The sequence below is a fragment of the Emys orbicularis genome, chromosome 5 (assembly GCF_028017835.1).
Source record: "Emys orbicularis isolate rEmyOrb1 chromosome 5, rEmyOrb1.hap1, whole genome shotgun sequence".
NCBI lineage: Eukaryota > Metazoa > Chordata > Testudines > Emydidae > Emys > Emys orbicularis.
Genome location: NC_088687.1, coordinates 12,708,411 through 12,733,595, shown reverse-complemented (window position 1 = coordinate 12,733,595; position 25,185 = coordinate 12,708,411). Strand labels below are relative to the sequence as shown.

The 25,185-nt window shown below is 43.8% G+C and overlaps 1 protein-coding gene across 1 annotated transcript in view; it reads right to left on the bottom strand.

The window, feature by feature from the left end:
- Nucleotides 1-14,405, bottom strand: part of ANKRD17 (ankyrin repeat domain 17) — a 142,482-nt gene extending 128,077 nt beyond the window's left edge. Inside the window, exon 1 of the mRNA XM_065405663.1 lies at nt 14,130-14,405. Within this exon, the coding sequence (XP_065261735.1) occupies nt 14,130-14,405 (276 nt within the window). The remainder of the gene's footprint in view (nt 1-14,129) is intronic.
- Between the last annotated feature and the right edge of the window lie 10,780 nt (nt 14,406-25,185).

Sequence of the window (25,185 nt, the reverse complement as noted above, 5' to 3'; positions counted from 1 at the left end):
TGATGTGTCCAAATATTTGGATGCTAATATTTTAACCATATTGTTAAATTTATTAAAAATGGTGGGTAAAGTTGGGCTCCTATGGCCATATATATGCCAACAGGAGAGCGCTCTCCCACTGGCATAACACGTCTTCACCTGATGCACCACAGCAGCGCAGCTGCATCAGTAGCGCTGTAGTATAGAGTTGCCCTTACTGTATGTGGAATCGTGTGCGTGTTGATGGATTAGGGCATCATAGCCAAGACATAAAGCTAATCTGAGGCACTGAGAATGTTACAAAGGTCATTATAACCCCAGGAGTGTGCCATCCCTATTTCAATATGGAATATTATACATTTGACTGTTTTCTGAAATTTGATCACATCCATCCCATTTTGACTAATATCCCTATAAATTTCTATTAACAAGCTTTTCCTAGGCATTGGCTGAAGTTTGAGACCTCTCTCGAGAAAAAAAACTAATAGACACTAATTTGAGATCATTTTAGCTGATGAATTATCTCCTTGCTGGGGTGAGATTTTTTCCAGCAGCACTTAGAGGTCCCAATAACAATTGGATCCCCTGCACAAACAGAGGTAGACAGGGTCCCTGCCCCAAAGTGTTTACAATCTATATTTTTAAGGTCTTAATTACTCCTTCAAATCTAGAGAATTTTTTTTAGCTTTGCAACAGATGATGTATTTCAGTTTCAAGTCAAAAATACCTTTCCCTTGGATCGTAGATAAGAGTTCAAATATCAGTCACATGCTTAAGTATATAGAAGTTACTGCCTCTTCATAAAAAGGAAAAGAAAAACAAGCAATAGTCCTTTCATTTCCATCAGAGCTCATCACACCAGGCAGGTTGTACACACTGTAGCATGTGCTGCATAAATTCTTTACTGAGAATGCTATTAATTCATATGGTACCACTAATGTTTGCCCACCTCTACTGTGGTGATTACTGTTTTATGCTGGATCCATCTTCTCTCCTATCCCCCTGCCCCTGTAATCAGGATATTAATCCAAGGAAACCTTCAAAAATTTAGTGAAGTAGAAAAAGGACAGGGGACTATTCTGAGACAGAAGTGATTTAATGTAGTCTAGATCAAATCGGGTACTACCTATTAGCTCAGAACGTACCAAAAATCCCTTCTGCCTGCGTGGAGAGAAATTAATATAAAACACATCCCACTTGGGATAGTAAGAGTATACGTATTCTCTTCTGCAAGTACCAATGAATTCTAGCAAAGCCTGTTCTGTGCAGTTAATTGGACAATACCCGAGACATTTGATCTCCTGGGTGGGGTAATACATCTGCCAGTAACAATGATTTAAAAGCTTTTAAAACAGGGAGTTTGCCACAGAAAACCAGCCAAATCTTCACTCAGATTTCCCAAAACAATTTTAGTGAAAGCTATTCCAATGACCACCTCCAATAAGCAAGCACGAAAGTACTGAAGTAGCCGCATTAGACTGTTCAACCTTTTAAGGATGGCTCCTGTCAGGAAACGTTTGTTTTTCTGGTTCTTTTTTTTGGCTGTTAACAAGACTAAAGGAATCCTACATTTTTTCTGTGATTCCTTTCTCCAGATTTCTTTATTTCCCTGTGGAAAATTCCCATGTGTATTTCCAGCACACATTTCTTACTGCCAGTAAAGATCAGCATGAAAAAAACAACAGAGGATCACACAATTCTTGTCACATTCTTTCTACTGCATTCCTTATAGTCAAACTAAAAACAAAAACCTTAACTCTGGCCTCACCTAGATGAATGTATTCCCTATATAAAATGTGCTGTGTAGTGAAAGTGTTATCTGAAGAAGAGAAAGTCCAAGGTAAGAGTTAAGGTTTTTAGGATATACGCGTTGTGTGTGCTTGTTTGTAAAGACAAAGTGAACTTTTGTTGTGGAGCTGCAAAAATGTTTGGGTGTTCTGTCCGATATGTTGAATCTAGTTGCCGTGGGTGCTATTGCTGCCTTACCGGGTGTTTTCCCTGGTTTGTTCTGATTGTATTGATATGTGCATTTGAGCTTTCTTATCTAGCCACACAGCAACTCTTGCCCAAGCTCTCAGCACCTCATGTCTGGACTTCTGCAACATCCATCTCTCTGGACTTGACACATGCAATCTTGCCCCACTCATATCCATTCATAGAATATCAGAGTTGGAAGGGACCTCAGGAGGTCATCTAGTCCAACCCCCCTGCTCAAGGCAGGACCAATCCCCAGACAGATTTTTGCCCTAGATCCCTAAATGGCCCCCTCAAGGGTTGAACTCACAACCCTGGGTTTAGCAGGCCAATGCTCAAACCACTGAGCTATCCCTCCCCAGAATGCTTCTGCAAAGATTATTTTCCTAGCCTGCTGTTTTGACCATGTCAACACTCTCTTTACAAATCTCCATTGAGTGCCTTTTCTTTAATGCATCAAAACAAACCACCTGTGTTCACTTTCGAGACTCTTCACAGTCTATCACCACCTTATTTATCATCATTTGCTATCAAGCTATTGATGCTCACCTCCTATCGGCTCATGATGCCAGCTTCCCATGCAGCCCCTCACACAAGGGAGGTGCTCCCCATAACCATCTGCAAAGCTACCTCCATATCCACCTTCAAATTCGTCACAACTCTCCTTTGTCATGATGCCGATAAAAAACTTGACAACGGTTAGGTACTGTGTGCAGAGACCACAGCCTATCATGCTGACGTATCATCTCACTGTTTCCTTGTACTCCATCTGTCTGTATCTACCCATTGTCTCGTCTTATATTTAGATTATAATCTCTTGGGGCAGGGACCATCTTTTTGTTCTATTTGTACAGCACCTGGCACAACAGAGTCCTGGTAACTGCTTAGGCGCTACAATGATGCAAATAAATAACCTAAGAACGGCCATACTGGGTCAGCCTCGTGGTGCATCTAGCCCAGTATCCTGTCTTCCAACAGTGGCCAGTGCCAGGTGCCCCAGAGGGAATGAACATAACAGGTAATCATCAAGTGATCCATCCCCTGTTGCCCATTCCCAGCTTCTGGCAAACAGAGGCTAGGGACACCATCCCTGTCAGTAGCCATTGATGGACCTATCCTCCATGAATTTATCTAGTTCTTTTTTTTAAACCCTGTTATATTCTTGGCCTTCATAATATCCTCTGGCAAAGAGTTTCACAGATTGACTGTGCGTTATGTGAAAAAATACTTCCTTTTGTTTTAAACCTGCTGCCTATTAATTTCATGTGGTTAACCCTATTTCTTGTGTTATGAGAAGGAGTAAATAACAACACTTCCTTATTTACTTTCTCCACACCAGTCATTTTATAGACCTTTATCATATCCCCCCTTAGTCGTTTAGTTTCTTTTCCAAGCTGAAAAGTCGCAGTCTCATTAATCTCTCCTCATACGGAAACTGTTCCACACCCCTAATAATTTTTGTTGCCCTTTCCTGAACCTTTTGCAATTCCAATATAATGATAAAATGAGCAACCTTAACTCTTACACAACTATCTGCGCGCGGGGGGGGGGGGGGGGGGAAGAGAGAGAAAGAGGGCGCAGTTTCCTAAGTTTGGTTTTCTTCACCCTCTTAACGGGAAGGAGTGAAGTAGTGTTGGCAAGAGGTGTGTCAGTATACTGGGGCAAGGAGGAATATCAGTCAGCATAAACAGAGGAGACAGGAAAAGTAGCAGAGCAGCATGGAGGCTGCTGGGAACCAAGGCAGCACAGTAATGCAAAGCTGTGGATGTGGCAGCAACATGGGAGGATGGTACAGGGACAGACATGTCTGCATAGATGTGAGGGAATGGGTCTGAGGGTTTTTGTTGTTGTTTTTTTCCGTAGAGGAGAGTAATGCAGGGAGGAGCTTCACACAAAGAAAGCACAGGAAATTATCTGGAGCTGGTCCTCCCCAGCCACACTTTGTCCCTTCTCAGACTCTCTTTTATTAGGAAAAGCAGCAAAGAGTCCTGTGGCACCTTATAGACTAACAGACATATTGGAGCATGAGCTTTCGTGGATGAATCGTCACATGCATCCGACGAAGTGGGTATTCACCCACGAAAGCGCATGCTCCAATACGTCAGTTAGTCTATAAGGTGCCACAGGACTCTTTGCTGCTTTTACAGATCCAGACTAACACGGCTACCCCTCTGATACTTGACACTTATTAGGAACTCACTCATACTTAAATTTCCCACGCTACTATATTGGTTGTATTCTGTGTGTAGTACTTTAATTGCTACATCTGATGAGACAAGGAGATTATCATAACTTAAGTACAGAAAGATATGTCATCCAGAAATCAATAGGCACTACTGGGTGTTCAACAACTTTGAAACTCAGTCTTAGATGCCTATATATGGCCGTAGGAGCCTAACTTTACTCACCATTTTTAAAAATCTTTTACCTGCTTAGCTTGGTTATGTCTTCCTCCATAAATTTAGGTTCGATTGTCAAAACTGACTAACAGGTTTAGCCACACAACTCCCATTAATTTCAATGGGAGCTGTATGGCTAAATACTCTTAAATAGCTTTGAAATTATCAACCTTAGTTCCTATCCTGGTTATATGAAAAATATTCAGTGTTCTAGGATTTATGATTATGAGTAAACTAGTGTTATTGTGGTTTGTTCTTGCTTGTTCTCAATAAAGTTTATTAATACTCAGCTGTTTCTTCTTTCATTCCTCCATCTCTCTTTTTTAGGTACCTATTTTATCTATACATGAAGACTAAGACCTGACTTGAAGGCCATGAACTGGATCACAAGAAAAGAAAAAAAGTGCTTTTATGCCCCTCCTAATTCTAACTCCACTAAACATCATCTTCTAATCCTGCAAAGATTTACATACATGTCTAACTTTAAAAACACGAATAGCCCCATTGAACTCAATGGATTCAGGTGACTAAGTATTTGCAGGATCAGGGCCCCAGGCGCCAATCCTGCAATGAGTTTTGTACAGGAGGACATTCCAGTTCACAGAAGTCACTGCAGAATCAGGGCTCACCACAACTAGTGGATGAGAACACTGAGCTCTTCTTATGGTAATTTATCGGCACATTCTTTACCGGAGCATCTCAGAGAAACTAATTTTGTACTGTGTTGCAATCTTAAGTTTTCACCAAGGCCAAGTCAAAATGCAGAAAGAACATTCAAAAGGTTATACAAATACCATTTTTGTAGGCATGCCCTAAAGCACTCCTGTAACATTAGCATTCCCAAATATAATCCTTAATCATTTCTGGATCCATCTGAGAATCCAGTAGCAAACTGACTTAGTTCAAAACTAGAAAGCCTATATCTTAATATAATGAGATTGCTCGGGGAAGAAAAACTGATCTAACAAGTTAAACTTTCATGAAGCGTGATTTGAGATTCAGGAAAGAACTACAGCAGAAGTCTTGTTTAATCCAAAGTAAATGTTCAAATATGTTTTAAGAATTTGAAAGGAAAAAAAAAAAACCCACCAACCCCACCTCTGAGATTAAATGTAAAATGGTTTAAATATCTCTAATCCATTCAAGTTTATTTCATTGCAGTACATGAAATAAAATCAAAAGCATACAAATACTTTTGATCTTTATGCACTAAGTCGTGTACAGAACAGATAATTACAGGTTTGCTCTGTTTCTTGGCTTTAGTTTTATTACATAGCTTAGCCAAGGCAAAATTGTTGAGACATCAGAAACAGACATGCACTTTTTTGATAAACCAAAACATTAACACATTTTATAGATCACTGCTCAAACACTCTTGGATTGTGAATTCATTTCATGAAGAAATCGGAAATGAACAAGGACGTTCTTAATTATTACAACTCCAAATGTAGAACTCTGAACTTCATCTTTTAAAATAACTTTAAACTGTCTATTTTACTACTCGCTCTTCACACACAAATATTACATCTATATAGCTTTCTGCTGACAGCCATGCTTCTAAGAAGTCTGGAAGACAGATCTTTGAACTACCATATGGCATGTGACACAGAAAAAGCACTGACTGTCAAACTCCATCCACCACATGCCAGTTTAAAGAACACGTGGGCAATATTAGTAAGATGGAAGAAAAAACATATTATAGCTACCAAATGTTTGTAACTAAGTTCACAATCTAATTCAGAACACTGAAGCACTGCCCTGCACTACATGCCAGAAAAAAATACTGAAAATTCCAGTTAAGCAATTAAAGCTTTACCAGTTGGCTTAATTAGCTTTTTGATAGTCTGAATAAAGTTACATAAATTATATAAAAATATTTACACACTTAATTTGAAAACATCTATTTTTTCTTAAAATGTATTTTCATCCACTACTAGATACAGTCTATTTACAGTGCATTTCTTTCTGCTACAGGAACATCCTCAGTAGTTACAGCACTGTTGCCTGGATACTCAAGATTTTTTGATGTATCTGCTGATCGAAGTGCAACTGCAATGCAATTCCAATTTACTAGCCACATATGCAAAAGATTAAATTCCCCTCTAACAAAATTAGTAAATACAACCCCTTAACACAGATCATGAGACTACAGTAAACAAGATCAGAGTGGACCTATATTAAACATAGCTATTATAGGAAAAATGATAAATTATTCTAGTCGATTAGAAAATGTACTGCTACTGCTCATGACAATTGTAAAAAACTAAGGTATAAATTTTGCCATCAGGCACACGTACTGATCTACCACTAAGTAAATGGGAATTACATATGCACACCTGAAGAAAGAATTTGGCCATAAGAGAAGATAACAGCACTCTCACGTAGTCTTCATTCTGTATGCTGAAAAAAGTTTAAGCATTTACTTCCTAACTGGTGGGTGGAGAAAACATAGTATTTGCCATATCCGTGCAGTCCAGCATCACGCTTTTGGCAGTAGCCATTAGCTAATGCTTCAAAGACATCACCTTGCATCCCCTTCACCATACCATGCACCTATCAAGTTGTGAATATTTGAGATGGAAAAGTTAAAAGGAAAAATCAATTTAACTCCTTCCAAAATTCATGTACAGTACCTATTACTTTACACTGAGTTCTTAACTGTATTTAGAGTAATCCAAATGTTTTCGTTTTATCGAGAGACTATTTCTCACTAATTTACCACCTGAGATAATGGAAACTACTTGTTCCAAAATTGCTTCCTGTGAAGGTGACCTATAAAAGGAAAAAAATTGGTTTGGTGTTTTGCTTCTTTATATTGAAGATGTATTACATGAGCACCTGGAAGCCCTAACCACAATCAAGTCCCTACAGTGCCAAGCACAGTACAAATATGTAGTAAAGAACAGTCACTGTCCTGAAGCGTTTATAGTTCATAGATTCTATGGGAGCACTGATCATCTAGACTGATCTTCTACATAACACGGGCCACAGAACTTCCCCAAAATAATTCCTGTTTGAACTAGAGCATCTCTTTTAGAAAAACATACAATTTTTGTTTAGAAATTGCGAGTGATGAGGATTCCTCCACAACTTTTAATAACTTGTTCTAATAGATACAGTGTATATTTTTAACAACAAGGGTAAGTATTTCCAGTCTGAATTTAACTAGCTTCAGCTTCCAACCTTTAGATCTTTTTATATCGTTGTCTGCTAGACTGAAGAGCCTATTATCTAATTTGTTCTCCATTTAGGTATTTACAGACTGATCAAGTCACTCTAACCAGACAATACAGGAAAAGGGTTGAGGAAAGGGAAATAAAATCACAGAAATGAAGCGTTGGAAAGGATGTTAAAAGGTCATCTCATCCACCCCCTTGACAACTAGACTATCCCTGAGAAGATGTTGTCTAACCTTTTCTTAAAAATCTCCAATGATGGGGATTCCACAAATGTAACTTACTAGTACATCTATCTCTTGCTTCTGTTCTATTTCTCTATTCCGCACCACTTGGGGGTGGGGGGGCAGAGGAGAGGAGGAGGCAACCTCTGGACATTCTTTCCTCATGCTGATTGCCTGTTTGCTATAACCCCCTCCCAAACACTACTTCAGTGTCTTTATCTTAGCCTCATTCCACCTCTCCTCCATGCTCCAGCCTCCCTCTTTTCCCTACCCTATCTTCCCTCTCCCTTCAGCTGAGGGTTTTGCTAATCCCTTCCACAAAAGAGAAAAAAAATGTATTTAAAAAAAAAAAACATTAAGAGAGTATAGGTCTGATCAGTTGCTTTAACTCACCAAATCATATTCCAATAGTTTAATGTTTAAGAAACCAATGCATACCAGCTCAACTTCACTAGTGATATTTAAAATGACAAGAATATAGATCATTTCTAAAGACGATGGGTTTAAGGAAAGAAGGAATGAAGGGGAAATGGGTTCTACTGTGTGTGCACGCTTTCACACGCTTGTCTATTAAGAATTCTCTAAAAACTATTAAAGGCTAATCAAGCTAAGAATATAAGATTTAATCTCATCTGAAAAAACAACGAGGAGTCCTTGTGGCACTTTAGAGACTAACAAATTGATTTGGGTCTCTAAGGTGCCACAAGGACTCCTCGTTGTTTTTGCTGATACAGACTAACACGGCTACCACTCTGGAATCTCATCTGAGTATTTTTCAACAGGAATTAAAAACACAACAGAAGAGTTGCATGAAGAAAGCCAAGTATGCTGAGTAAAACGTTTAAAAATCAAGATTTAGTCTGTTAAAGCACTTTATTATTGTTAAAGAAAATTCCCTTCCATGCAAGAGATCCCAAACACATTTCCTACGCAGGAGATACTGACTATTACTTCACATAAAATATGATCCTCCTTTCCTCATAATTAAATTCCCACATCCCATGTACCTAAAGAAGCTGATGGACATTTTGGATCATCAAATTGCACAATTTACCGAGTTATATTATTTCCTTTTGAAATCAGTGAGAGCAGGACTAGACCTTAGCTGTTAGCAAGCATCTTGAATTTCCAAGGGAAAAGCATATTGTAAAGAAGGGAGAAATCACACGTCCCCAAATGTATCCTAATTAGTTCTTTGAATGTTAAATTCTCTTTATTGGATACCCAAACTTCTATTTCTACTCTGGGAATTTTTCAGTAATTGTGAACAGGACTAAGTAAATTCGTAAAACTATAATGACAAGGAGCGTCTAGATTCCCAAACTGCTCTTTCCGTGATCAAAATTCCAACTATGCATCCAGCTCTGTTATTATTCATCCCCTGCCTCATCATGATATTATAATAATGTTTTGTTTTTTTTCCTCTCTCCATGTCTTGATGCTGGACCTCTATTTAACACGCCATAAGCAAATCAGCAAACATAGGGATTGGTTTAATATTACAAAGTGTTGAAAACGTATGTCTCAGCTTTTCCATCATTTCTGCTTCTCCTATCCCATCATATATACAATATACAATGATGTTTACTGGCATGAGGGAGCGTCTAGAAGGGGCTAAATGTGTTTTCTCACTTTTTTTGTCCAGAGTGTTTGCAGTCTGGAAGTTCTATTGGATCAGTCACTGCTCCTGGATTCTCAGTTGTCTATAGTGCCTCCTATGGGCTACAGCTGGGTGACAGCCACTTTGTTACCTCCAAACTAGTCTATTGCAATGCATTATACTTAGGGCTACTCTAAGACCACACAAAACTTCAGCCATGCAAAATGCAACTGCCCAACTGTGTATTTCAATGGGGTGGGAAGGAGAGAGTATGGCACTATAAATGCATATCACCTGTGCAGCACTAGATAGTTGCAAAGTTTTCTACAGGTACTCAAGGCACTCCACTTTAAACTTTACATGGTCTGTTACTTAGTTCGCCACAAGACTGCTTCACACTCTTTCTCTCACTACAGCCGTGTAGATCAGCAGGATGCTCATGGTGCTGGCTGTATTCAACTAAACTTCTTAGCATTCAAATACATTTATATAAGAAAGTTTAGATCCCATAGTGAGATACAGTAATACAGTGGTCAAACTTTAAAGATGCCTCAGTTTTGAAAGATTCTACCAGTTAAAGAGACAATACTCCCTTTGCTTAAATTAGGAAATGCCAACAGAACCAATAATATCTCAAAGCAATAGAAACAAAGTGTGCCCATTGTATATATAATTTTTAACATAATGAAGTCTTTGAATGAAAGGCACTGAGTCAGTGTCTGTCAGTTACTGTGGAAATAGATGAAGAATATGTTTCTTTAGCACTAAAGTATCATTCATTTTTAAATCTGGCATTACACAATAAAATAGAAAAATTCTAATTTAAAACTACTGAAAAAAACATAACTGATGTTAAGGTAAAACTCCATCTCTGCTCCTTATAAATACATTAAGCTCATCTCTACAACCAAAACATCTCAAAAGAGGCTTACTTTATCCGTATTTTATTTGCTATTAAGAACAGAGTAGTTTAATTCTGACAGTGAGAAGTTTAGATTTTATAAATGAATTATTTTAAGAATGATGTTTAAAAAGGAGAGAAACAACTGTTAAAATAAACAGGTTACAAGACTGAAAAACTACTTAGCAAAATTAGTAAGTGTACATATAAAATACAAGTACGAATTGAGCACTCGAGCTCTTATTTGCCCTTTCCAATAATATGCATACCTGACACTCAACACTGAATGGAAACCAGGTTAAAACAAGGATAAGAGAATATTTTAATACTATGTATAATTGTGACACAGACATAACCAGGCAGGTACAGTACCCATGTCCAACCATTTTCTCAGTATTTCACTGAAGAGGGTCATGGTGGCCTCTGTCAAAAGCTAAGAACTAGCTGATTGTCATGGTTATGAAAGATGATTGTGCAGGAAATAGTTTAAGAAATATGTAAAATGCGAACTATTAGATTGCAAAACTGTTAAAGTGAGATTTGTCACCTGAGGTGAGGCAGGGTCTCAGGGCAAATTCAACTGATGTTGAGAACAAAGGACATCTGTGGAGACAAGCACTTTGTTCACTGTCTGGACCAGGTGGAAACTTACAAAGACAAACAAACCCCTGGAGAGCTCTCTGAAGAGGGGGCCCCCTGAGCAAAGACAGTAGCCTGTAACTGTACAAGAGCCAAAAAAATGGCCCAGGCGGTTATCCATTAGAGGAGAAACTGCAGCAGGGGTGTCTCATGAAAGGTGGATCCCAGCTTCCTGAATTGGACAAGGGCTGCAAGGACTCACCACTGTGTGAGAAATACCTTATTAGAAAAATAACTTACCCTTATATTTGCTTTTATTTGAATCTCTATCTCAAACTCTGTTAAATAAACTTCAATTCGGTTTTACTATAGCACAAGGGACTTAGATGTGTCTCCAAAGAGCACTGAACTGATGTGAAAGGAGTAAACTAGGTGGCACTGTTTGCACAGAGGCAATGGATCAGTGTACATTGCAGGTGCCCAGAAGATAAGGGAACAAAGTGGGGCTTGTAAATAGCTAGCCTACAATGGGAAAAAGCGAGGCTTGTGAAGCTCAGAGCAGGACGCCTACGTTGTCGGCAGTCAGTAGCTCCTGGTGTGCACAGATAGCTCCCTACCGCTGTAAGCAGGGAGTAGTGATTCATTCCGGATACATTGGATAACCCCAAAAAGTCTCTCTATGATTAGTTTATGAATTCCACTATTGCAGGATATTCCTGAGAAAAATAATAAAAGGATACAAAAAGACTACACATTTCAGAAAGCAAAAACATCTGCATTTATACAAAGAAAAAATTTACAAAGTTATCAATTTTCATCAGTCTAAACAAATTGATCAAACTGAGGTCAGAAGCTTTCCTTGAAGTACTCTGGTATTTTTAGTGAGGTGCAATACTGGATTAGATGGGGAAGGAATTTTCTTCCCAGGTGAGATTGGCAGAGACCCTGGGGTTTTATTTTGCCCCCTCTGGGTCACTAGCTGGCTTCAACTAGAGTAAATGGTGGATTCTCCGTAAAATTAAGTCTTTAAATCAAGTTTAGAGAACTTCAGTAACTCAACCAGAAGTTATGGCCTATTACAGGAGTGGATGGGTGAGGTTCTGTGGCCAGCTAGGTACAGGAGGTCAGACTAGATGATCGTGATGGTCCCTTCTGGACAGAAAGTCTAGGTTTACACCGCAATTAAACACAGGGTGACCATACGTCCCGGTTTGGCCAGGACAGTCCCTTTTTTAAGCCCTGTCCCTGCCGTCCCGACTTTTGGGGGGCAAAACTTTATCATTCAACAACAGCAAATGGGACAAATGCCATAAGTTGGCGAGAGCCAACAGGACAAATGCCTAGTTTTGCCAAAGAAGTGGGGTGCAACCCCTAGCAGGGCACAGAGGAACATGGGGGGGGGAGGGCTGGGGGCAACACCAGCTCTGCATGAAGGGAGGGAGGATGGGCTCAAGCCAGGCCATCCCCATGCCTGGGGGAGGGGAGGGGGTGGAGCAGCTCGGGCTGGCCCTGCATGGGCCTGGGGGGTGAGAGGCCTGGCCTGGGTCACGCGTGTGAGGGGGGGCGAGCGTCTCGGGCTAGCCCCACATGAGGGCCCCCCCCCTCAGTCCAGCAGCTAACACCAGCCCCGCACGGGGGGGAAGGGGCTCAGGCTAGCCCCAGGCAGTGTCCTGTTTTCCCGTTTGGGAAATATAATCACCCTAGTTAAACATCCACAGTTGGTCCATGTCAGCTAACAGCAGCAAAGACGTCTGGGCTTGGGCTCAGACCCCACAAGGGGGGAGGCTCCACAGCAAGCTCTGATGTGTACATGCCATTCTAGCCCCAAAGTGACTCAGCTGGGCAGGTGTTTAACTGCAGTGTAAACGTACCCTACGAGTCTATAAGATGAACCATCAATATGCTGAAGTATAGACAGCCTCATTGATCACAGTCTCAGTGAGAGATTATGAATCACACAGCACTTGTCCGTTATCAGTTCACAGAATCATAGAATATCAGGGTTGGAAGGGACCTCAGGAGGTCATCTAGTCCAACCCCCTGCTCAAAGCAGGACCAATCCCCAACTAAATCATCCTATTGGTTGTAGGTCTAAAATATTGATCAGACAGCGTTTGAATTAATGAAATTGCTTACGTCTCTGTGTCTTGGTTCTCTCATTCAAAACAATACCAGCACCTTAAGCAACACTGATAGGAACCTAAAGGTTCCTTAAATATAGATATGATCTATGCACCTATTTAAAATTGGCTCCTCTTTCCACTTCAGTCTTAATACTGCACCAGGTTATACAAAGATCCTCAAGACCTTTCCTTTCGAAAGCACCTCCCCATGCACGCCTTTCAAACAGCAGTTGGAGGTGAGCGGAGTTGGGTCCCACTGCCCCACACCAGCACCCCTGACACTTGCTGTGTGTGCTGCTGGGCGAAGCGGGCTTCCAGAAGAACGAACCTAGATACGGTTGAACACGGCAACAGCCATTCGCCCCCTGCCGTTTTCAAAGGGCAAAGGAGCAGATGCTCAGGGCTGAAAGCACAGCCCCACGTCTCCTACCTCTCGCTGGGGGGGACCCGCTTTAGAGAGCGAGTCCCCCAGCCGGCGCCGACCCGCCGCCGCAACCCGACCCCTGCGTTTCCTCTCGGCTCCGGCCCCAGCGCGGCGCGGTGCTGCCCCCTCCCGCCCGTGCGGAGCCCTGCCCGGCCAGAGGACGGCTTATGAAACCGGCTCGCTCGGGCAGCCCGGCAGGCCTCCGAGTCCCGCCCGGCCCACCGCGGGGATCCCGGTCCTGCCGCCGCCGCACTCGGCCTGGCTCCCTCCGACCGCAGCCGCGTCCCGCTGCCCGCCCAGCATGAGCCGGGAAAGGGCGGCCCCCTCCCGACGCCACCGGGGGACCGAGGGACACACCGGGCCCGCAACCCCCCCCGGCACGTGTTGGCGGAGCCCCCCCTCCGACCGCGGGGCCTCAGCGACCCCCCCCCCGGCACCTGCCAGCCGAGCCCCCCCCCCAGACCGCGGGGCCGCAGCGACCCCCCCCGGCACCTGCCAACCGAGCCCCCCCCCCAGACCGCGGGGCCGCAGCGACCCCCCCCCCAGACCGCGGGGCCGCAGCGACCCCCCCCCCCCCAGACCGCGGGGCCGCAGCGACCCCCCCCGGCACCTGCCAGCCGAGCCTCCCCCCCCCAGACCGCGGGGCAGCAGCGACCCCCCCCCCCGGCACCTGCCAGCCGAGCCCCCCCCCCAGACCGCGGGGCCGCAGCGACCCCCCCCCGGCACCTGCCAGCCGAGCCCCCCCCGTACCTCGGACACCTCCTCCTCCTCCTCGTCCTCCTCCTCGCTGCCGCCGTCGCTGCTCTCGCTGTCGCTGCTGCTGGCCGGGCGGCAGGTCCGGCTGCGCTTGGGCTTCTGCGGCTTCTTGTGCAGCAGCAGGTCGCAGACCCGCACCAGCCCCCGCGGCGCCGCCGCCGAGGAGGAGGAGGACGGCGAGGACTTGCCGCCGCTCAGCCCCACGGGGGGACCCGGCCCGGCCGCGGGGCTCCCGGCATCGCCGCCGTCTCCTCCTTCCGCCTTGTCCATGGCTGGCGGCCGCGCTCAGTCCCGCTCGGGAGGCACCCGGGGCTGCTGTCGCCGCTGCCTCGGTCACCTCTAGCGCCGGCGCCGCGCCACTTCTCGCGATACTTGGCACCGCCGTCCCTAGGGCCGGGTGCCGCTACCGCTCCTCCCTCTCTCAGGCTTCCAAGCGTCCTCCTTCCTCTTCCTCGCTCCCTGCCGGGCACCTTCCGCCCTTTTCCTGCTGCGCATGCGCCGCGCGGCGTCAACCGGAAACGCTGCTACTACGTCATTGTGCGCGGCGCCAGCCGCCGGGCCTTGGGCGCTTTTTTCCGGCTCGCGCCGGCCGGCCGCTCGCTCTCTAGTTGTTGCGGCGTCCCGCGCTTCTTCTCTTCTCCCTCGCACCCCGGCTGGCGCGAGCCTTGTCCGTCCTCGGCTCCTCCCCGGACTCCTGGGTTTCTTGTCCCTCGGCGGGGCGATGCCATCGCAAGACTCCGGCCGCCCCGCAACACCTACCCCCTGCTGAAAGCAATGCCCGGGAGGGCGTGGAGAAAAACCTCCACCAGCTTCCCTTTCTCCTCGTTCGTGGGCCTAGGCAGGGCAGGGAGCTGTGCTCCTGCCCCACGATCCCTCCCTCTCGCCCCTTTTAGCAGGTAGCGGAGGGCTCAGTGTTGTGATCTCTGCACCTGCAGAACCTACAGCACCTAGCTCTCACCTGGCACTTTTCATCTATAGCGCTCAAAGCCCTTTGCAAAGCTTTATCCCCTTTTGACAGGGAAACTGAGGCACAGAGGTGACGTGACTTGCCCAGGGTCACCCACCAGTGGCTCTGTTAGGAATAGAACCCAAGGCACCTGAGTCTTATTCCAGCGTCTTATCAACTGGAGAAGCCTGCTGCCCACTAGAAAGGCAGTATCTTTGACAGTAACATACTCACTCTTGCGTTCATCAGTGTAGCAAGTGCATGCCAGCCACTGACACAATTTTTCCTACTAATTTTGTTTTCATATTAATAAACTGGTATACTCTGTGTGTGTCAATTGTATGTATTGAACCAAATATTCATCAGGAAACTGACATGCTGCATGTCTCACCCTCCATTCTCATAGCCTCCCTGTGTTCCTTGCAGCCTGTCCCCAGGTTGTATGTCCTGGTGAAGGACAGGAAGAGCAGCCTTCAAAAAATCTCAAGTTGGGCCCAAAAAAATCATAATTAGACTAAGAATGAAAATTTAAACAACAAATGTAGGGGTTTTTTTTTAATTATTTTATGGTTTCTGTGCCTTTAAATTACACTTGCTTCATGTTTTCATACTTTTCTCTGCAGCCATGAGGGCTACAAATTTACCTTTCCCCTCACCCCCCCCCCCCCCCATGTAAACAGATTCTCATGCAGCTGGGAACTTAAAAAAAACACCAAATATTGTGAGAATCGCAATAATACCACAAGAGTATGCGAGTCTGGCATGGACTGTTAGACATATACTGTATGACTGAACATACAGTTAATACAGTATATTAAAGCCTTGGCTTAATTGAGGCCCCTAGGTGCTACCACCTACCGCAACATAATAATGTACATTGCTGTCCTTGGGTAGGAACATGGTTCAGTCACCCCTGCAGGACTGATGGGGTAGCTAGTAAAACATGCTCAGGAGTATGAACAGAGGAGCTTTTTCTGTTTTCCAGCCCTGTAATAAGCTGGCAAGATTCTGGTCTTGCCCCAAACCAGTTAGCAGGTGTTAGAAAAGGTGGGTATAGCCCTCTGGCAGAGAGAGCGAGTTAGGGTTCAGCAAAGACATGTCTTAGGATAAACCAAGCTTGAGGAGACAGCTTAGGCTGGAATTTATGTTTTGTCATCTTGAGTCACTTTAGTAATTAAGCTAAAGCCAAGGAAGAGGGTAAGGTTTCACCCGGTCCCTACATAACATATTTGTTTTTTATCTGGAGCAGTGTGGACACTGCCAGCCTAGGTACGGAAGTGAAAATGCTCTGCAAAATTTGAAAGGCCTACAAAACCTTTTGTAGTCAAAACCTCTGTCAGAATTTAACATTGCTGTTGGAATCCTAACTTGGCTACACTCCATAACCATAAAATGTGTATTTTATATTAAGAGTAATGTCCTGGTTAACTATCATTTATTCAATATTATATATACTGTATATGTAATGAATATTGGTAAAATAGCAAAGTCAAGCACTTATTAAAAGTTAGGAAATATCAGACTATAGGTTGCCCGTGCTGCAGTAGTTCTGCCCCTTCCAGCATACGTTTTCTGATAAATTCTTAAAATTATATTATGTGCTATTTTCCCCCACAAAAAATTAACCTTTGTGCTGAGATCAAACTTGAAAAAAATCAGTCCAAATGGTCATTCCCCCTTCCCCGCTCCATTCCCGGATCAGTGCCTGATCACAGGCATATATTGAATGAGCCTCCTCAACTGTAACATTAATATAATGCTATAATAATAATCCAAAAACTGGTGGGAGGGAAAAGAAAGATTGTTATTTAGCTTTATTTTTTGTTCTGTGATTTATAATTGAGCCAGACTTTTGGATCCAATTTTCAGGTGTGAGATTTGAAACCTGAATAATCATCTAAATTCATAAGCACCCCTGAGTGTGACACAGGCTGTGTGAACCAAAGGGAGTAAATTGAATATTATAGCCTCATAACTACCAGTTCGTTGACTGAATGACTTTTAATGACAAAAAAAGCATAATCAACTCTCTAGGATAGCAGAGCGTGGATCTAAGTGGATAATGATACCTACCCTTCTTAAGTGCGTTGAGATGTACAAATTAATAGTGCTACTTATATGAGTTAAGTATTATTTATTGTTATGACTACCAGCAGAGAACATGAATCAGAAGTAAATATAAGTAATTTCTGTTTCATACTGAAGCTCCATTACTGAATATATGAAAAGCATGCAGTCTTATTGTTAAAATAATTAACAGTCTGGAGACAAGCTCAAGGAGAATGGGTTAGGATGGGGTTTCATCCCTAGAGCTCCTGGTAGGGAGGTGCACTTCTCCATTACCCTCTCCACTGTGGTGTGGGTTAATGACACAATTGATTCTCCAGGATCAACATAGAAGTGGAAGCATACGAACTAAACTTTCACTGAAATTCAGGATGGAGTGGGGTCAATAGTTTCCAATCATCTAGTCTGATCTTCTGTGTAACACAAGCCAGAGAACTTCCCCAAATTAATTCCTATTTGAACTGGAGCATCTCTTTCAGAAAAACATCCACTTCTGATGTAAAAATTGCTAGTGATGGAGAATCCACCACAACCAGGGCCGGCTCTAGGCACCAGCAAACCAAGCACATGCTTGGGGTGGCACAATTTCAGGGGCGGCATTCCGGGAGTCTTGGGGCAGCACAATTCCAGGGGTGGCATTCCGGGAGGTTGTGGGTTTTTGTTTTGTTTGTTTTTTTGCTTCGGCAGTTGTGCTCTCGGAGGTTTGAGGTGGTTTTTTTTGTTTGTTTTTTTTGCTTGGGGCGGCCCTGACCACAACCTTTGGTAACTTGTTCCAATGATTAATTACCTTCTGTTAAAATGTACACCTTTTGAATATGTTTTCAGCCAAATTCTGATATTTGACAAATCTTTTTTCAAATGTCCAGTTTAACTGGACAGTTAGAAAGCAACACCCCACTGCAGTACTAGTGGTATAGCCAATTTGGCCACTTATATCTTCCTTCCAACCAGTTCTGCTATTCTGATGGTGGTGACCCCCAACCACATTCAGAAAGTTTTATGAAGAGGCTCTGCTCCCTTCTAATCCTTCACTGTGGAACTGGTTACTGCCACTCCCCTTCTAGTTGCAGGCAGTTTATATCACATTCTCCCACTGATAGTTCCCTCCCATCCTCCCTGGGATCAAACCCTGCGATCAAGCCACAATATAGGAACTAGGGCTGTCGAGCCATTAAAAAGATTAATCGCACCATTAAAGAATAATAGAATACAATTTATTTAAATATTTTGGATGTTTTCTACATTTTCAAATATATTGATTTCAATTACCACACAGAATACAAAGTGTATAGCGCTCACTTTATATTATTATTTTTATTACAAATATTTGCACAGTAAAAAACAAAAGAAATAGTATTTTTCAATTCATCTCATAGAAATAACATTGTGCGATCTCTATCATGAAAGTTGAACTTACAAATGTAGAATTATGTAAAAAAACTGCATTCAAAAACAAAACAATGTAAAACTTTAGAGCCTACAATTCCACTCAGTCCTACTTCTTGTTCAGCCAATCGCTCAAACAAGTTTGTTTACAGTTGCAGGAGATAATACTGCCTGATTCTTATTTACGTCACCTGAAAGTGACAACAGGCGTTCACATGGCACTGTTGTAGCCGCATCGCAAGATATTTTACGTGCCAGATGCGCTAAAGATTCATATGTCCCTTCATGCTTCAACCACCATTCCAAAGGACCTGTGTCCATGCCAATGATGGGTTCTGCTCAATAACGATCCAAAGCAGTGCAGACCAACGCAAATTCACTTTCATCATCTGAGTCAGATGCCACCAACAGAAGGTTGATTTTCTTTTTTGGTGGTTCGGACTCTGTAGTTTCCGCATCAGAGTGTTGCTCTTTTAAGACTTCTGAAAGCATGCTCCACACCTTGTCCCTCTCAGATTTTGGACGGCACTTCAGATTCTTAATCCTTGGATCCAGTGCTGTAGCTATCTTTAGAAATCTCACATTGGTACCTTCTTTGTGTTTTGTCAAATCTGCAGTGAAAGTGTTCTTAAAACGAACAACATGTGCTGGGTCATCATCTGAGACTGCTATAACATGAAATATATGGCAGAATGCGGGTAAAACACAGCAGGAGACATATAATTCTCCCTCCCCCCCCAAGGAGTTCAGTCACAAATCTAATTAACACACTTTTTTTTTTTTTTAACGAGAGTCATCAGCATGGAAGCATGTCCTCTGGAATGGTGACCGAAGCAGGAAGGGACATACGAATGTTTAGCATATCTGGCATGTAAATACCTTGCAATGCTGGCTACAAAAGTGCCATGCAAACGCCTGTTCTCACTTTCTGGTGACATTGTAAATAAGAAGCCGGCAGCATTATATCCTGTAAATGTAAACAAACTTGTCTTAGCAATTGGCTGAACAAGAAGTAGAACTGAGTGGACTTGTAGGTTCTAAAGTTTTACATTGTTTTGTTTTTTTGAGTGCAGTTATGTAACAAACAAAAAAAATCTACATTTGTAAGTTGCACTTTCACAATAAAGAGATTGCACTACAGTACTTGTATGAAGCGAATTGAAAAATACTATTTCTTTTGTTTATCATTTTTACAGTGCAAATATTTGTAATCAAAAATAATAATATAAAGTGAACATTGTACACTTTGTATTTTGTGTTGTAATTGAAATCAATTTATTTGAAAATGTAGAAAAACATCCAAAAATATTTAATAAATTTCAATTGGTAATCTATTGTTTAACATTGCGATTAATTGTGATTAATTTTTTTAATCGCAATTAATTTTTTTGAGTTAATCACGTGAATTAACTCCAATTAATTGACAGCCCTAATAAGAACGTATAGTCTATAGGGAGATTTCTTGTCAGATTCCTCACTCTAGCAAACTATCTTTTTGCTACAACCAACAAACTATTTAAAGAGATATGAATTTCATTGTGGGTCAATAGTACGAACAAGAGAGCCTTAGCAGAGCATATTAATTTGCTTTATTTTTTAGAAGCCAAAAATAAATTTTCCCAAAGGAAATGTAATTCTTGTCAGAACAGATTTAATTTCAAATGTTTATATAGAAAGAGTGGATAACAGCCTTTAACTAAGATTAAGAGTTTGGTACTGAAATTCACGTACAACTGTATAATAAAAAAAAAACGGTTACTTACCTTCTGTAACTGTTGTTCTTCGAGATGTGTTGTTCACGTCCATTACACATTAGGTGTGCGCGCGCCGCGTGCACGAACGTCGGAAACTTTTCCCTCAGCGGCTCCCGTCGGGCCTGCAGGGTCTCCCCTCCCGCCAGAGCGGCGCCCCGCCCCAGCGTATATATATCCCTGCCGGCCCGACCCTCCCTCGGTTCCTTCTTGCCGGTGACTCCGACAGAGGGGAAGGAGGGTGGGAAGTGTAATGGACGTGAACAACACATCTCGAAGAACAACAGTTACAGAAGGTAAGTAACCGTTTTTTCTTCTTCGAGTGCTTGTTCACGTCCATTCCACATTAGGTGACTCACAAGCTTACCATTGGAGGAGGGTAGGAGTCAAGGAATAACTGATTGAAGCACAGCCCTGCCGACAACCGCATCCTCTCTGGTCTGATGGTGGATCGCGTAGTGGGCTGTGAACGTATGCACCGACGACCAGGTGGCTGCTTTGCAGATTTCCTGGAGCGGGACCTGTGCCAAGAAGGCCGCCGAGGACGCTTGGGCCCTAGTAGAGTGAGCCCGGATCTCCGGGGCTGGTACGTTGGCGAGCTCGTAGCACGTGCGTATGCAAAGCACAATCCATGCCGACAAGGGTTTCGTCTTAATACGTTCATGCACGTGTCGAAATAGGTTGGCCTCTCATTTGCTCCGCAACGGCAATAAACAGCTGAGTCGATTTGCGGAATGGCCTGGTGCGGTCTAGATAAAACGCCAAGGCCCGACGGACATCAAGGGTATGCAGGCTGCGGTGGCTTGGGTCCGTATGGGGCTTGGGGAAGAACACCGGTAAACAAATGTCCTGCCCCATATGAAAATGCGTGACCACTTTTGGAAGGAATTTAGGGTGCGGCCTCAGTTGCACCTTATCCTTATAAAAAACGGTATAAGGAGGCTCCGAAGTGAGGGCTCTCAATTCCGATACCCTCCTAGCCGATGTGATGGCCACGAGAAACGCTACCTTCCATGAGAGGTGCAGGAGGGAGCAAGAGGCTAGGGGTTCAAAGGGCGGCCCCATGAGCTTAGTGAGGACCAGGTTGAGGTTCCATGCAGGGACCGGTGGGCGCGAGTAGGGAAACACCCTCTCCAACCCCTTGAGGAATCGGACTACTGTGGGGTTGGAGAACACCGAAACCCCCAACTCCCCAGGGTGGAACGCCGATATGGCGAGCCCTTGATGCTTGAGGTGTAGCAAGTAGTCTAGAATTGATGGGATTGAGGCCTGCAGAGGCCGGATGTGGTGAGGCTCACACCAGTGGGAGAACCGTTTCCATTTGGCAAGGTAGGTCGCTCTTGTGGAGGGCTTTCTACTACCAAGGAGGACTTGCTGGACCTCATGAGAGCACGCGTGCTCCATATCGTTTAGCCAGAGAGAAACCACGCCGTGAGATGTAGCGACGGTAGGTTCGGGTGGAGTAGGCGACCTCGGTCTTGCGTGATGAGGTCGTGATGGAGGGGGAGGGTTATCGGAGTGGTCACGGACAGTTCCAACAGGGACGTGAACCAGTGCTGACGTGGCCACGCCGGGGCGATAAGGATGACTGTCGCCTTGTCCCTGCGGGTTTTGAGGAGGACCCTGTGGATGAGCGGGAATGGGGGGAAGGCATACCTCAGGCCCCCGCCCCACGGGATTGCGAAGGCATCTGCCAATGAGCCCGGACCGTGGTTCTGGAATGAACAAAACTGGGGGCATTGGCTGTTGTCCTCGGTGGCGAAGAGATCCACCTGGGGAAACCCCCACCTCCGGAAGATTGAACGCAGGACGTCCTGCCTCAACGTCCACTCGTGCATGAGATAGGACCGGCTGAGGCGGTCCGCTAACCTGTTTTGGACCCCCGGGAGATATGTCGCTAGTAGGTGGACTGAATGGGCTATGCAGAAGTCCCAGAGGCGGAGTGCCGGCGAAGAGGACCGGTGCCGGAGGTGTTCCCTCCGAGTCGGTGCCGCAGGCTTAGGTTGCCCCGCCGGCGTCGGATCACGAACCGATGCCGGGGCACTCCGCACCGAGGTTGACGGTGCCGTTGAAGTGGAGGGCTGTAACGCCGACTCCATGAGCAGCTGCTTAAGGCGAAAGTCTCTCTCTTTCTTAGTCCTGGGCTTGAAAGCCTTACAGATCTTGCAGCGCTCCTTTTGGTGTGCTTCCCCCAGGCAACGGAGACATGAGTCGTGTGGATCGCTCAATGGCATAGGCTTGCGGCACGTGGCACAAGCCTTGAAGCCTTGGGCGTGCGGCATGCCCCGCCGCCCAGGGCCGGTGCCGGAGTTGACCAAACACCTAACACAAAGAAGTTTAAGTCTTTGTAAAGAATTGATAACTGCTAGCTTAACACTAACTACTAACGACCTGATAACTGTAACACTAATTACTATGCTAAGGGACACTCTCAGATGAGAGACAGAGTTGTTCCAACGTCGCCACGGACGGTAAGAAGGAACTGAGGGAGGGTCGGGCCGGCAGGGATATATATACGCTAGAGCGAGGCGCCGCTCTGGCGGGAGGGGAGACCCTGCAGGCCCGACGGGAGCCGCTGAGGGAAAAGTTTCCGACGTTCGTGCACGCGGCGCGCGCACACCTAATGTGTAATGGACGTGAACAATCACTCGAAGAAGAAGTACTTTTTCTATTTCCAGGGCTTTTTAATAATGGGTTATGTGACAATAGTAAGTTAACAACAAAATATTATGGGAAAAGTAATAGCTAACCAATATATTCCATTTTGTGAGGGTGAGGTTGACTAACTATATGTATTTGTTTTTGTTACTAACATCCTGCTGCAGCAAATGTTTAGATAACAAATAGGATGTTTATTTCTCGGTTATGTGGCTTTTGTTTCAGCTTTTGCTGTTTTTCAGTTTGTGTGGTGTTCAGCCAAATGCTATGATTATATATTTAGCACACACAAGTATTAATACCCCTGTCCCCTGATACTTGTGCTCATCTAACACTTTAAAGGAAATGTCCGTATTTTCTGGTGTGCACACTAATTCCCCAACCCTGCAAAGATTTACACAGATGCTTAGACTTTAAACACATGACTAACCCCTTACTTCAATGGGACTACTTGTGTGCTTAAAGTTAATCATGGGCATAAGTCTGTGCAGGATCAGGCTCTAAAACACCATAGAACAAATTCTGGCCTCAGTCCCAAGAACGCACCATGAGTATTATCTTCACTGCTGCAACTGAAAGCACGCTTTAGCCCATGGTATTTGGGTGCATCAGACATTTTCTTGAAGAAGTTAAGTAGGTGCACCTCTGAGGTGTATCCAGTTTTAATATTTATGGGAGCACAAGGGATAGTTCAAATTCATTTTCAAACCTTTGAGGGAATATAGCAGGGTGTGACCAGGAACAGACTTTTACCCCATGTGTGTAGATACAAGCAGAGAAGTAAATCGACCAGTCAGTTAGCAGCTAAATGCAATGATCAATTAGTTAATGAAGATATGCCATAATTCCCCCCAAAAGGTTCAAAGATACATTTTAAAAACACAGAGGGGCAGCTAGCTCCTTAGCTGGTGTATTCTGATGTAGCTGCATTGATTTCAACCACACTGATTTGTGCCAGCCAAGGATCTGCCCTAGAGCATGTGAGAAAAGTGTCAGATTAGAACCAATCCCATTTTTTCTTTTAATTAAAATAATATTTTTAAAAATCATGCATCTCTTTCCTACCAGCCTATTGTGGGAGACACATACATGCCTCCTATACCTCCTCCTTCATGCCAACTAACTTTTCATCACTTTATATAGTAAAATTAGTTGACGCATTGTAAAGCACAGATAGGCACTGAGAAGTATGGATATACCCAGAGTTACTCGTGAAATTATTTTATAAGCCAAGACATTCAAGTCTCAGTAGCCATGTATTAAGACAGGCTCCTGTGCTATAAATCAGCTACATGATCTTGTGCTATAAATGAGCCAAAGTGCTTGATGGATTGGGGTTGAGAGGATCTGATTGTTACAGCTACTGTATCTACTGAGATGTACTTGCTGCCAATCATTCCTAATATAGTGAAGCACTAAGCTGTTCCTTCAGTTGGATAAATGGATCAAAAGGTGTAGTTATCTGAACCTGCTTGGTGCACAGATTTCTCCATGTCATAGATAAAAGTGTTTGTAGAAAATTGACGTGAAATGGGCTAAAGTTAATTAAAACTGGACTACCATCAAGCATGTCAGAGATAGCAAGAAAGGGGCTGTTTAGCCACCAAGAAAGGGGCTGTTTAGCCACCCTAGTGACAAATGCTAGTCATCATGTGGACATAGTTCATAGAAATAAGAGATGGAAAAGATCTATTATATTTCCCCATCATCTCCATGAAGGATTGTTCCCTGCAGGATATTTACAAGTGGTTTGTGCAATCTTCATTTAAATGTCCCAAATGACATATTTGAAGAGTGCTCAAAAAGATCACTTTGATGCTCCCCTCTCTAGGGCCCTCAGTGAGCTTTTGATTCCTAGGTGGGGTGAAACAGGCATGCAAAGAATTTTGTGTCCCTAAAATATTGCAATAAAGATATGCATCTATGTCTAATTTTCACCTAGAGAACGTAGAGAAGCTAGATATTGAATCTCCGATGTGCACCTGAGGCGTGGCCTCAAGATTGCAGTATTCCCCAAGATCTCTCATTCACCCATTCATTAACAGAGGGGATGCTGAAACTTACAATGTCAGTCATTGCTTAGTAGTACTTGTCATACTGATTGACAGACTATTGGAGACACCATGTGACCTCACTGCACCTATGCCAAGACAGATCACTGGGGAAAATAATGGTGGTAAAGAAACTCATTTACATATCCATGAACCCAAGGAGACAATGGAAAAGCAAATGGTGCTGAAAA